Genomic DNA, 14,784 nt, shown 5'->3' on the forward strand with positions numbered 1-14,784 from the left:
ATACCTTTCAGAATGCTCTGATGAGATAGGAGGGGCAGTTTTGCCGATCCCTCCTCCCCCGGCATCCCTCAATAACATCTTGTATGCTGTTCTGGTGATTCCTTTAACTGTGGCTGTGGGAATCCTCAAAAAGCATCTGCACAAATCATCCCCATCTTGCAAGATTTCTGTAGGTAAAAGCACTCTTTATCATGAGAGGCAAAGTCCCCTTCCCTGAAATACCTTGTTGTCAGATGGGAGCGAGGAGAGCTTTTTAAATAAGAGTAAATTGGTTCGTGTAGGTTTTTTGGGCTGTTTGGCCATATTCCGAAGATTTTTCTTCCTAATGTTTCACCAGTCTCTGTGGCTGGCATCTTCAGAGGACAGGACTTAGAACTCTGTCTGTATTCTGGTGTAATGTGTGGGATAGTTGAGTATTTGTATCTATGGGATCAACTTTTTGTCCTTTTCAGGAGATTGGGTGATTATAGTGATCAGGGTGTTTTTTGTTATGGGTGTATTGTGGTGATGGGAGGGGGAAATGATCTGTCATTTGATTGCTACAATGTTTTATTATGTTATCTAAAATTCTTGTTTTCTTTTTCACATGTTGCAATTAGAGCTTCTGTGGTGATACCTGAAGAAAAGATGTCCGAGATGTACAACATTCTTCAAAGCATACCCCAGCGACAGATTGAAGAGATGCAGAGACAGGTAGGACAGATTCTGGGAGCAAAGCCCTAAATACACATGACTGGAGTGTTTAGAGTAGTGAACGGCCCACTTTCATATTTTGTGGCTTAATTTGTCCTGAGGAGATGCTGAAAGTGCAAAGCAGGTACAACAGAAATACTGGATCAGCATTGCTTATCTTGTACGAGGAAGTTATGATCTGCATCTTCCAAATAACTGCATTCTCCAAACAACTGTACAATCAAGATGTCTTTGTTAATTGCTGGAAAACAGAATCATGTCAAGCAGGGAAGCAGAGGAGAAGCAAAGAAACATTATTTATTTGATAGGATTTGGTCACTGCATTCTTATTTAGCTCTGAAATCCAGAGGAATCATTTGGACTTCACAGGGTCATTACAAAATAGAATACACACGAAAACAAAAACAATCAGGAAAATGGCAAACATGTCTCATAACCAACTTTTTCTAAAATTTCATTAAATTATTAAATTAACAGTGTGCAGAACTTTGTGTGAATATGTATTATTTATTCATCTAAAGTATTTTGTCTCCTGCTTCAGCTAAAATGGATTCCTGAACATTCTAGATCAGTTAAAAATAGATTTTAAAAAAGGCAGTCCCTACCCTCAGTCTTAACAATCTGCATCATAGGACCCAGAAAGAGGAAGGGGAAGATGAAAAGGAAGAAGAAGTGAAGGGGAAAAAGAGGAGGACCTGCATAGCCTAGAAAACTTTTGATTTTCTCTATAGTATGTTTTCTGACTTCATGCAGGTACAGACTTTACTGGAAGTCTTGGCTTTGAGGATTTTTCTCTTACATCTTTGCCTTTAAAGTCATAAAGATCTTGAAAGAGTCTGTGTGCAGGGCCTGTTGAAATATTAGAATCTGTACTGGCATGAAATTTCTAAGGATGAAGCAGAGTGGGAATATAATGTCTGTGATTGCTCTTAGCCTAAATCATGATCAGCAGAAGCAGGATGAACTATGTCAAATAAGTGGGTGAATGTCATGTTACTTAGTTTTCAGAATTAAAGTAAGGAGACATGCAGGTCACAGATTTTAGTTTTGTTTTAGTAGAGAATATATACATATATCTTTTCATTTCATGTAAATAAATCTGTAATTTGATAGTGTGCCAGTGTAATAATAATTGATCGACAGAGCATTTCTGTATGTGTCTACTCTTATGTAAACCCCATTCCATCAAAAAATACTTACTTCCTGAGGAGTATGAATAGGATGGTAACCTAAGACCTAAATAGGTCATCACATGACTAGTATTAATGTACACTCTAAATATATTCAGGAAGGAAGAAAATATTGATCAGTAGTGTCCCTTAAAAAGCAGAAGCAAGCAATGCTTTTGGAGTGTTTCTTTTCAAAGTATTTAGTCCTCCTGATTAATGAAGCTGTGAATCATCAAACACACATTCTTGTATAATAAGTGCTTTAAAGAAAATTGGTTGTTTGCACTAACCCTCCAATTACACTGTTAAGTAAATACAGTATACTAATGAATTGGTGCATTAGATAAGTGAGTAACAGATACAAAATATGAACAAATATTGACATTAAAAATTTAGTCATGAAGAATGTGAGAACTTTTAGACATGAGGAAAACAACAGTGAGATACCAGTTTGAAAGTCTCTGTATTCTGAGCATATATTGGTTGAACTTTTGGAATAACCTTTTGGAATAACTTACCTCCTGGCATTCGCGGAGCTCCCTCGCTGGGCACCTTTAAGAACCTATTAAAGACTTGGATGTTTCGGCAGGCCTTCTCTCCAGATTACTTTTGATTTTCTTCTCTCCTTTATTGTTCCCCTATTTTTAATTGTTGTTGTAATTAGGCTGTTTTATGTTATTGTATTTTATCTCTGTTGTTGGCCGCCTAGAGTAGTCCACCACGACTAGATAGGCGGGATATAAATTAAATAAATAATAATAATAATAACTTCCAACATTTCTTCATAATTATGAAGAATGAAAATGGTTGCAAGATACATTTTTGGTGCAAAATATCTCTCCCAACCTAATCCATTCTGAGATTCTGGTAAATCATATACTTGTTGAATATAATTAGGACCACAGGGGTGATGTTGAGGTATATGAAATTATCAAGGTCAAATATCAGGGAATATTCATAACACAAAGACCAGATTATGGAGTGGGAATTTCCTTTCCAATCAATGGAAATTCTAGTATGCACTTGGATCACATGTATGGTAATTAGATTTTTTGCTTATTTTAGTGCATGTGATTCTGCTGAAGTTCTTGTGCTAAGAGACATTACCAATATGACAAACAGCCAGAAGAGGTCTCTCTTCCCTTGCAGGACATGTCCACAAAAGCTTACATTAAAATAATAGTTAGTCTTTAAGGTGTCTCTTTTTGTTTTGTTTTGTTTCTTTGGATTTTGCCTGATATGATTTTCTTAGGGTTTTCTTTCAACATTCTGCTTGGAAACAAAAGGGATCAATGATCACTGCTACCTTTTGATTAAACATTTAGAGTAGCAACTGGAACATGACTTTGCTGGAAGGAAGTTTATAAGCATGTTTGTTATCTATTCATTAAAGAGTCCTCCAGATTATAAAACTACCTCTCAGGAGACCTGGTAATTTTAGCCCTGTGGCTTGTGGATTCTACTGTTGTCTGAACTAGAATGTGATTCATGCCATAGCAGTACACAGAACTGCAACACATACATATTTGTCATCGTGTTCATAGGTGCTGCTTCTTTTCCCGCTTCAGTTTAATGGGGTAGTGGACATCTGGCAAAAGATGTAGGAGTAAAATCAGAACAATATCTGTCAGTGTTCTGGAATCACAGAATTATAAAATTAGAAAGGAACCATTGACTCTTCTAATCAACCTTCCTCCTACAAAATCAAGCGGAGACTCTCCTAGACATGTAGTGCCATTAAAAAAATTAATGCAGTTCCACATTTTACATACATTTTTGCTTTGTTCTTGACCTGCTTCTGCATCAGCCAGTCAATGCAATCCAAATTCACAAATATGCAGGCTGTAGTGGGTTTTGAATGGACAGAAGCATCTTGTGCCAGCATAGCTGTCAGATCAGCCAATGAAACTGGATCTGCCAGCACAACTCTTGTACTGGCTAGGATGAGCAGGTAGAAAAAGGAAGAAAAGGAGACGAACATGGGAGGAGCTATGTTATAGTAGATTCAATCCCCTTATCTTTGATTTATTGCCACTGTGGTGGCACGAAGATAGGCTATGGTCAGGGCATTCCTAAGTAGTTTTCAACAGCTCCTAGGCTAGGAAAGTTTTGGATTGAGCACAACCTTAGTTAGCTTTGTGTCATGTTTGCCACCGCCTCTGCTGTACCGCTACTTAGGCTTGCACCCTATGTCAATATGACTTTTACCACAGTATTTTATTGCTGTGAGCACTAATGCTTAGACCGTTCACCAAGCCTTTCATTTATCAATGAACTGTATTTTATTGAGAACAGCATCTTTAATAGGTGGAACTCCTTCTAAATTATTCCCCTCCCAGAGATTCCATTGTATTAATGCTTGATCAAATCCAAAATGAATTTTAAATTCCTATAATTCTAAAAAAAAAAAAAAAAATCTAAAAATTAGAGGCGGCTTTGGTGTTTTTTCTGTTTTCTTACGCGTTCTTCCCTATTTCTAGAAGATAGTACAGTGGTGCCTCGCATAGCGAGGTTAATCCGTTCCGGATTAACCTTCGCTCTGCTGAAGCATCGTTGAACGGGGCAGGGATTTCCATTGGAACGCATTAAACATGGTTTAATGTGTTCCAAATGGGCCAAATACTCACCGTTCAGCGATGCTTCAGGATGGCCGGCAGCCATTTTTGCGCCCTCGCCTCGCTTAACGAGGGCGCGAAAACGCTGCGTGTGGCCATTTTGGGCCATTTCCAGGCTTCCGGCGGCCATTTTGGCCGCCGAACAGCTGATGTCGGGGTCCGTTTTGCGAAGATCGGTAAGCGAAACGCTTACCGGTCTTCGCAAAGCGAATTTTCCCCTATTGGAAAAACATTGAGCGATCGCATTAGTGATCCGAAAAAAACGGATCGCTATGTGATTTCGTCGTTATACGGTGCGCTCGTTAAGCGAGGCACCATTGTATTTTGATACATTGGAAACTTAACTAAGATGTATTGTTTTATTAGTTAAGGAAAAGGGTAGAGGATTAATCAATTTAATTTTTAAAATGTATTTGCACCTGTAATAATTTCAGACGTATTTGTGCAAGTGGGACTACATCTACTTATTTTCATTAATTTGTGCCTTCTGAAAACCTGCTCAAAGTGCTTGGAGCCCTCTGGAGCCAAGTATGCTGTGGCAAGATATATGTGTTGTTAGACCTAATGCTATCATTATTTTTTTCTAGAAGATTTATGGATATGACTAAGTTCAGTGTTCATATGAAAAATATATGTAATTGGTTTGAGTGTTGTTTAAATTACTGGTAACAATGATGCAAAAAAGCAACCCATGCTCTGTTAAGAACTCCCAGTTTTACACTTTTTATCTGATCATATTCTGTTAGAGGAACGGAATTTAAAAATCTCATTAATGAGTACCTCTGTGTCTTATTACTGTAACAGCTACATCATGTTGAGTTTTCACTTATCATTTAAATTTCCAGTAACAAGGATCTGTAACATTTACTCTCCCTCTCTCTTTAACTGGGGGCTTATTCAGTGTTTTAATGTTAGACATAGGGAGGGCACGGAAACGCCACCTAGCAACAAGCTACTATTATTATTTTATTTGCTGAGTCATTTATTGTATAGGAGATGGGTTAGTCCAACTCATGAAGAAATAGCTTATGTTTTGGTGCCTCTTTTAAGTCTGTTTTAGCCTAAGCAGCATGGGAGAGTTAACCAGAGCTGGGAATCCATTCTAGATTCCTAATTGACACAACTGACATCAGATTTTGGGTGCCTTATGAAGCGGGTGCGTAGGATTTTTCTGCTTGACTATAGTATTGTTGTTCTTGTATTAAGAAACAAACCCCATAATATGATATTCATCAAATTTTGCCAGTGGTTTTCCTAAATTCTGTTGTTACTTCTGTATATCATGAATACACACATTTCATCTGTTGTCAGCTTTATTAGCAAGTTTTCACTTTGAAGTATCTCTGGAATCTTTCCAGCAATGCATGGTTGTGTAATATTTGTGTGAAATACATATTCAGAAAATGGTCTCCAGCACATATGCTAAAAAGCAATGTAGTCCATGGATCAACATTCTTAGTTCGGGTGAAGAAGTCCACCACCTGCTCAGCAGCTGTTCCCTTTTCCTTTCTGCCATGCAGCTATTCCACAATGAAGTGATGGGTTAAAGATGGCCCTTGACACAAAGGTTAAAAACATACTTGTTTTCTCTCTAACATGAAGGGACTGGAGTGAGAGTGAGAAAGGAGTACTACGATTTGCAAATTTTTGCAAATTTTCTTTCATTCTTGCAGAGTTGACAAAGAGAAGTAGTTCTGTTGTAATGTGCAGGTATCTCTGCTTAAATAAAACCATCATTATATGAAAGCTGCAGGGGTTGTTTCAGTAAAATATTCAACAGATTTCCAAGTTGAGTCTATTACATTAGTGTGGGAGTGATAGAGCCAAAGTGATAATGCACAAGTTTCTTTTTTTTCCATGATGGAAGATGGGATTGAATTGAGGAAAACTGTTGTTCTGGAGGTCTTTAACTCGTGATTATTTATTCACTCTTGATCTTTTATAATGCATGCTTGTATCCACTTTTCTTTGGCTTCTTTCAGGATTATTTTAGAGTGAGGTTTTTTTTTTAAGTACAGGTGCAGTTTGTGCAGTTTCCTTTTCCTTTTCCTGTTCCTTCCCAACCCACCCTGCTGCTCTCTCTGCAAAGAATGAGGTTTGTAACTTGGGTATCCTGCTGGACCTAATGCTGTCTGTGGACACTCAGATAGCATTGGTGGTCCGGTCTGCCTATTTCCATCTCAGGCAGATTGCCCAGCTGCATCTCTGCCTTGACATTAGTCTCTCACCATGTTGGTCTGTGCACTGGCAATTTCAAGATTAGACTACTACCATGCTCTCTACATGTGACTGACCTTAGGGCTGTTACAGAAGCTTCAGTAGGTCCAGAACCACAATGGCTAGATTATTGAGTGGAATGAATAAATATCATATCACCCCAATTCTGGCCACCTTACTCTGATTACCTGTCCATTTCCATGCTAGCTTCATGGTGATGGTTCTAACCTATAAAGCCTTGAATGGTTTGCCAGTCCTGCAAGAACATCCCAAGCAGCCCGACTGAGGATGCTAACCCCAAGAGAGTCCCAGAGGAAGAAGTTGAGAAACTGGGTCTTCTTGGCAGTTGCTCCTTGGCTGTGGAATGAATTCTCCCTTGCAATTTGTTTAGCCCTTTCACTGGTGATATATAAAAAAATACTACAAATCTGGCTATTTAGGCAGACATTCCAAAACCTTATACCTGAGGACTCAGCTGAGCTTAGTTTGCCAGCTTGATCCAGCCCACCATTTTGAATGTTTTAATTGATGAATGTTATGAATGTTCTATGTAAATGTATTGATATATTTTAATAGTATTGGTTATTTGCATTTTATTATTTTTATTTCTTATTTTCTAAATTGTATTTTAAGCTTGTTTATTATACTTATTGTAAATAAATCAGAATGGTGATTCAGCTAGGTGGATGATATAAAAATGAAAATAACAATAATAACAATAATGCATGTGCTGTTAAGTCATTTCCACTTTATGGCAACCATCCCAGGATATTCTAGATATAAAGTCCCCAGAAGAAGTTTAGCAGTCTTTCCTTCTGCTGGTCTTCTGGGACAATGCAGGTGGGCCAGGGCTGCCCAGATAGCAGGGCACATAACCCCATGAACTATGCATGCTTCAGAGAATCTTGAGCCAGGCCTTTCCCAAGAGTCATTATGGGGATTCAAGACTTGCAGCCTCTTGCTCTGCAGCCAGGTGCACCATGTACCTTGCTGAATTTAATCTGATATTATCAGAATATACTAGGCTTCATAAGGTTATTTCTATAGTTTCTTGACTAATATCATTTATCTTCATGTTCATATCTGGAAGTTGAATCATGGTAAACTTCAGTCTATTTGACTGACGAAGCTACTAGGATGAGTAGCGAAACGTTTCCTAATAAGAAAGAAGTCCAGGTGCCATGACTCGACTTCCAGATAACTTCACCTGAATGACTGAGAATCTTCACAGATATATTGCTTCATTCTTATAACATATATTCCAAAGAGAGATATGTTGTTTCAGAAATACATGAAGAAGCTGGAGGCAAAATGTATAGGCATTTAGTATATTTCAATTTTTATCCCACCTTTTTTCAAAAACTAGTAGACAAAGACCTTTCTCTTTAGGCAGGCTTTCCCTTAGTGACTGGGTATCAGAAAGCATTTTTTTTAAAAAATAGTTTTTGATTTTATTGATTTTATTTACCATTTTTAATATAGTATTTAATTCTTTTTAATATTTGTATATTTACTATTTTTAGCCACCTTGGGTCCTCTTTAAAGAGAAAGGGAAGGCAAAAATATTTTAAATAAACAAACTAGGGCTGAATACAATGTACAACATCATTTAAAAATACAAGTAAAAGCTTAGTAACAATATTAGAAAAATCATGAAATAAGTTAGAGTAATGGAACATATTTGAGTTAAAACAGTTTTTAAAAATCTCAAAATACTAATAATTAGAAATTAAGTGCATCGTGACTACCAGAAGTCCTGTTCTTATCAGCAAGAATGGTGAAGTATTCTTGAATAGAAAAATATTTGGCTCCTGGCAGATGGAAAATTGGTAGGGGCCCCCCTTCCTTTCTCTTGGAAAGAAAGTTCCTAAAGAGCAGCCACTGAAAAGGTGCTATCCTGTGTCCTCAGCAAACATGTGACTGAGAGTAATAGGACCTAGAAACAAACCTCACATTGAATTGTGCTCAGAAACCAGCCAGCAGCCAGGGAGCAGTTGTAACAAAGCAATTGTATGCTGCTTGCACTTTTCCCAGTCAGAAATCTGGCCATAGTATTTTGGACCAACTAAAGTTTCCTGTAGAAGGGAGTGATAAAGCATTCCTGTTTGGCTTATTACCTAGGACAGGTGTTCTTGAACTGCAATTCCCAGAAACCATCACCAGCAGCTGTGTTGGCTGGGGTTTCTGGGAATTGCTGTCCAAGAACATCTGAGTTACCTTGGGAACCTCTGACATAAGAAACCCTGGGAAAAGTTGCCATAAGTTGGAATCAACTTGTTAGCACATAGCAATTATTGTAACTTTTCAAAAAGGTATTGGAATGCTTAAGTTACAAGAAAGCAGAGTTCTATGTCAGAGTGAGAAGCAGGGGCTAGCGGTGTATCACAGTCATGTGTCTACTTCTGTGCCCATTCATCTCATGAAATCAATGCATCTTTTGCAGGTTATGGTTTCATGAATTACCATGACTGTTTTCATAATATAGCTTTTGAGCCTTTTATTATGTACAGTGGTGCCTCTCAAGATGAATGTAATTTGTTCTGCAAGAATCGCTGTCTTGCGAAAAAATCATCTTGCGAGGTTCCCTATGGGAACCTCACAAGACAAATGAAATTTATTCATCTTGTGAGGCATCGGGCTCGGGAAAAAGAAAGTCTTGTGAAGCATGTCTATAGAAGAAACCGTCTTGCGAGGCACCATAGCGATCGCAAAAACCAATAGTCTTGCGGGTTTTTCGTCCTGCAAGGCATTCGTTTTGCAAGGCACCACTGTATACCCTATTTCTTTTCCTTCTTGACTGAGGATCCTAAATTCCAGAGCATTGTTAAATAACATGTGTTTAAGTAGCTTCATTTCTCAGGTCTTTAAGATGAATCATTCTTTTGTGCTTTATATTTTTGCAGTCAGAGATCTATACAGTTTTGATCCTAGGTTGGTATAAGATTGTCTGTATGGGTGTAATAAGCAGCACACACTATAATTTCAGTGTAATATACTTGGACAAACAGGGCATGCGAAATCCAGATGAGCTTCAAAGATACCCCTATATAGTACACCTATGCAGTATAAGAAATACGGATAATTTATTCATGAATAGTTTATAGATCCACAATTAGTTTAAGAAAGTGATACAATGAAGAAGATAAGAGATATGCCTTTTTAAATACAGTGGTGCCTCGCTCAACGATGAATTTGCATAACGATGGCCTTTGCTGGAAATTTTGCCGCCTCACCTAACAATGTTTCCTATGGGGTTTTTTTGCATAATGATGTTTGGGACCTTGCTTCACTGACAGCCCTGTTTTCGCTATTTTAAAAATATTCTAAAATGTTTAAAATGCTTGGAATCGTTAGTGCACCTAATAAAACCTTCGTTAAAATAATTTGGCTTCGTTCTGAGTCTTTTTGAATTTGTGGTGATTTTTTTTTCACAATTGAAATGTATTGAATAGGCTCCTATTGGAACAGATTAACCGGTTTTCAATGCATTCCTATGGGAAATGGTGTTTCGCTTAACGATGTTTTCACATAACGATGTTTTTAATGGAACCAATTAACATAGTTATGCAAGGCACCACTGTATATGTCTTTGAGAAAGTTGAGTTTGTCATGTCAATTAAAATAAGATTGATGTTCATAAATAAGTATCCTGTGCTGATACATGACCGGTTATCAAAACATATGGAAGCATATGGAAACATATTTGTTCAAACACCTTTATAATACCTGTGCTGCACACATAATCATATAGAGTAATGTACTAAAGTGTTAAAACAGCTGTTTATTCGTTGCTGTAGAGTTCTTAAGTTAAATTCCAGTATTTTGTACAAAGTAACAAAACTCTGGAATTAGAAGGAAAAATTGCTAATATCACTGCAAGCTATTGCAACTTTGATATTTTCTTCGTAGTTCCTGACCAGTGAAATGTCTAAAACAGTTTTCTGACTCCTGGGCATCAAAATTTGATTGAAATCATTTTGTTTTTCAGCATTTTAGATTATTTTGACTAAAGTTGTTCCCAAGTTGTTGTATCTTGTCATGTAAGAGAAACCCTTAGAACAAGAAAACACATATATTTGCAGTATGAAAACGCTTACAGAAAAAGGGTTTGATTTACTTTTTGGTGTTTGTGGGGGGAATGCATTCCATACTATATTGAAATTAAATTATCTCTGTTAAGATGGGTGTTCAATATATGAGCATGTGTTACTTTAGCCCTCAGGAAAAGTAGTTGGATACTGTGGAGGCAAACTTTATTCAATCTGACCTTATTTTGCAGAGCTGCCAGAAGAATATGTGATATATAAACCAGAGATGAGGAGCTGCGGTATTTTGTGGTTTGATCAAAATCTAAGGATTGAGAGACTTGGTTTTTGTTCCCTCTTTCCTTTGCTTTCTCTGACTTACAGTAAGACCTTGGGCAAGTACAGCAGGCTTGACTTTTTATAATCAAGTAGGCTAAACATTTTGCTACACAAGGTCCCAAACCCACCTGAAAATTTGACACATCGCTGACTACTAATCCTGCAAGCTGATTTGTGTTCATGTTTAATCCTATGCAGTTTATGCCTTAAAAAAGAATAAAAATATGGTCGCCATGTGTGCTTGGAGAATGTGTATGTCCCTATCCCCCATAAACCCCTCCCTTTGGTTTTACAGAAACCAGAGGTTTCTTCTGGCTTTATCTAACCCCAGCAGACTTGCCACTTGGAAAAGACATGAGCCAATTGAATTTTAGAAGGTAATAGCAAGCTGGCTGAACACATCGATTTCAAGACCACCCCATGTCTGCTAAGCAGCTCTGTTGCCAGCCTGATTTTTTAAAAAGCCACTTAGTAAGCATTATTCTCAAATGCACCCTCCTTCGCATTAGATCCATATGGAAGGCAAGAAATTATTATGAATAGTGCGTTCACAGAGACCTCTGCCCATGTATATAGTATACTGTCAGTTTCAGTCCATCTTTGTTCTTAATCTTCTTGCACAGTCTCTGCATCCCAAGAGACCATAGTATTCTTACAAAAGTATTGAATTTCGTAGGAAAGGACAATGAATGTGTATAAGAAGTTTAAGTAGCAGAGACAATTACTTGATTTTTATCTTTTCTTCCATGCAGCTTAGAGCAGTGTACATAACTCTCCATTAGAAATGGACACCTACTGCTGGTTCAGCAGTTTGGCCCAATTTGTTTACTGCCACAACGGGCATTTTGTGCTTTAGTGCCCTGGCCCTTCCATTGGGCACCCACTGGAAGCAGCATCATGGCTTCCCTGTCCCATCACCTCTTGGTGGGGCACTTGCTGGAATGGATGGGTGCTGAGCTGCCAAACAGCTGCTGCAGTGGTAAATGAATTGGGATGAACCATCAGACTGATGGTTCATGTCCATCTCTATTCTCTATTCTTTCTTTTAAATCTGATAATAACTGAACAAATCATTTTGGGTTCAGGGATGATGCTCAGACTTAAGGTTATCCTGTGAGCTTCATAAGAATGAAGGATAAAAGCACAGAATAAAATCTATACAAAAAGATTTAAGGAAGATTTCTTAACTCTAAAATTCTAAATTAGGACAAAACAGTTGCATTGTTGATGTGCCTGTGGTGCTGTAGGGAGACAGACACGTGTCTTGCAGATCTCACAATTTAGAATTCAGCGTGGGAGAAATGATAGGTAAAGGGATGGATATGGAAGCAGTTTGTTATTGGTCTAGTTGTATATTGGGACTCCGAAATATTTAGATCACAGTTATTAAAAATGGTCAAGATAAGATGGCTATATATCACTACTAGCCTTTGTTTGGTTGAGGAATTCAGTTTGGGATTCTCACAAATATGTGTCACCTGCAACATAGTGTCAAGGCTTTAGTACCACACACCCTCTGACTTTTCTTGCTTGTAGGCTTTTCTGTTTTTCACAGAAATTGGCCATGTTTGGAAATACATATGTCAATCAAGAAATAAATTCATATGCAAAAGGGTAGTCAACTTGTCTCAGTCTGGCCATCCTTCAACTTTTAGATGTTCATGAAGATTATCAAAGCGAAGGATAAAGAAGCAGAAACATCTGGTGGCTATAGCGTAGAGAAGTTTCACGAAATACAGTTAGTATTTAATGGGTTTTGCCTTGGCAATCTTTTCACAGATCTTTTCCCTCAAATGTCTGTTTTGTGTATTTATTTGACAGTTTTGAGGTTACTTAAGCTTAGAATACATAATACTGTTTTTCAACTATCACAATTATGGTTTCTCTTTTTTTTAATGTATAGCTACTTGCTTCTCATAGACTAGTAAATATTAAATTATGCTAGTTTCTTAAGCTGTTGTCCTTTTGCCTAACCATGGAGCAGGAGGTCTCTCACAGGTTTCTCACAACATGACTACAGTAGTTGTTTGACTAGTCTTGCATAACCAGTGTGAGAACAGGCATGTGTCAGGGATCCTGCTGGAGGGGAGGGGTACTTGCACAGTTGCCCTTCTGTTGCATCTTTAGGCCGGAAGATGCTGGCCTTAGCAAAAACCAAGTACAAAACTTTTGTATATCATTGGCACTAGCAGTCAAAATTCTTTTGTTTCAGAAGGTTGGATTTAATACATTTGCTGTTGGGAACTAAGGTAATAATGTGTGCAATTGGAGATGATGTTCAAGCTCTGTTGAAAATGGCAGTCAGGCCTCTGCATCCTAATGGATTGTTGCAGGAGATTTTCCTCGTGAATTATTCCCAGTTGCCACCATAACCCTCTTCAACTTCCATGAGTCCCCGACAAGGTATGTTGTAAAACCAGAAGAGAATCTCTAGGTTTAGTCAGTTTGCAGTCCCAAAGTTTTCTGTGATGCCAGTCTCCCATTAATGCCAAATAAAAAAGTGGGATTTGTGCTGTTTGACCCCTTCAGTTTTACTTTCATTTCAAGTGCCTCAACTTTGACCTCTAAGTGGGCTTCAGACTCCAGGTCAAATAAGATATTAATGGGAGTAAATAATTTATTTGTTTTTAATGCCACATTAAAAGTGTGTGAGTGATTGGTTTCTGTGACCCTTCCCCCTTTTAATTTAATGTGTTACTCTGGGTTCTTCTTTAAAGAGTCCTCTGTGGAGTAATTTTGGCTCTTATCAGTTTGCTGACAGCTATATAAGCTATTACTGGTTCCAGGCATTGTGTGCAGGCATGTGAAACCTCTCATTTTTAATGGGAAGAAGGAGGGAGGAGCTGTGTGCTAAATGTATTATGAAGAATGTTGAGATGGAGGCTGGAGAGAAAGCTGCCTAGGGATGTGGCATACTAGCTCCTTACTAAGCAAACAAATAGCATACAGTCTATATTTTAATAACTAGACGAAAATGTAAATGCACATGATTTTATAATACTGTTAAAGGAGTATTATAAAAGGATGGGAAATCTTAGGCATTTTAAAGGCTTTTACTTCGTATATTTGATTTCCAGCTATTCATCTTCCCCCTGAGGAAAACCAGCTTCTGTCTTAGGGCTTTTAGAATCATTATCACATGGAAAAGAACTTTTTTCCATCAGCTTTTTGTAATGTTGTAGACTTTGTGACTTCAGAGCCTAAGTCTACTTTAATCCTCTTAGAGTGCCTCTCTAGAATTCTTCTTCATAAATATTAGGCTTGGACACTTTTCCATGTTATCAGATATATTAAGTAAAAAGCTCCTCCTTTCCCATTGAGAAAGATTTTCAAATCACACAGCAAGGAAGGGGGTAGTAGGTGTGTGGAGATATCTTGGAGTACTTGTCAAAACTAGTAAATTGAGTAATACAGATGGTGTTACTAAACACACACACACAGAGAGAGAGAGAGAGAGAGAGAGAGAGTGTTCTAATCAGGTCTTATCTAGTTCTGTCCAGTTTGGAGTCCTACATTTTAGGATGTACTTTGGAAAATTGGGAGTATATGCTGAGAAGGGCAGCCAATATGGTGAGGTGTCTCTGAATTCCAATTCCAGTGAGAAAAGATTGAAATAATTGGGTATATTTGGCATGGAGAAGGGTGGGTCAATATCAAACATAATGTGTTTAGTCGTTTAGTCGTGTCCGACTCTTCGTGACCCCATGGATCAATATCGTGACCCCA

The 14,784-nt window shown here is 37.8% G+C and overlaps 1 protein-coding gene across 1 annotated transcript in view; it reads left to right on the top strand.

Moving 5' to 3' along the window:
- EXT2 (exostosin glycosyltransferase 2) overlaps positions 1–14,784 on the top strand; it is a 107,194-nt gene that overhangs the window by 22,272 nt on the left and 70,138 nt on the right. The window contains exon 7 of the mRNA XM_020798313.3: positions 600–693. Within this exon, the coding sequence (XP_020653972.2) occupies positions 600–693 (94 nt within the window). The remainder of the gene's footprint in view (positions 1–599; positions 694–14,784) is intronic.

This window comes from Pogona vitticeps, chromosome 1, assembly GCF_051106095.1.
Source record: "Pogona vitticeps strain Pit_001003342236 chromosome 1, PviZW2.1, whole genome shotgun sequence".
In the NCBI taxonomy this organism is placed as follows: Eukaryota; Metazoa; Chordata; class Lepidosauria; order Squamata; family Agamidae; genus Pogona; species Pogona vitticeps.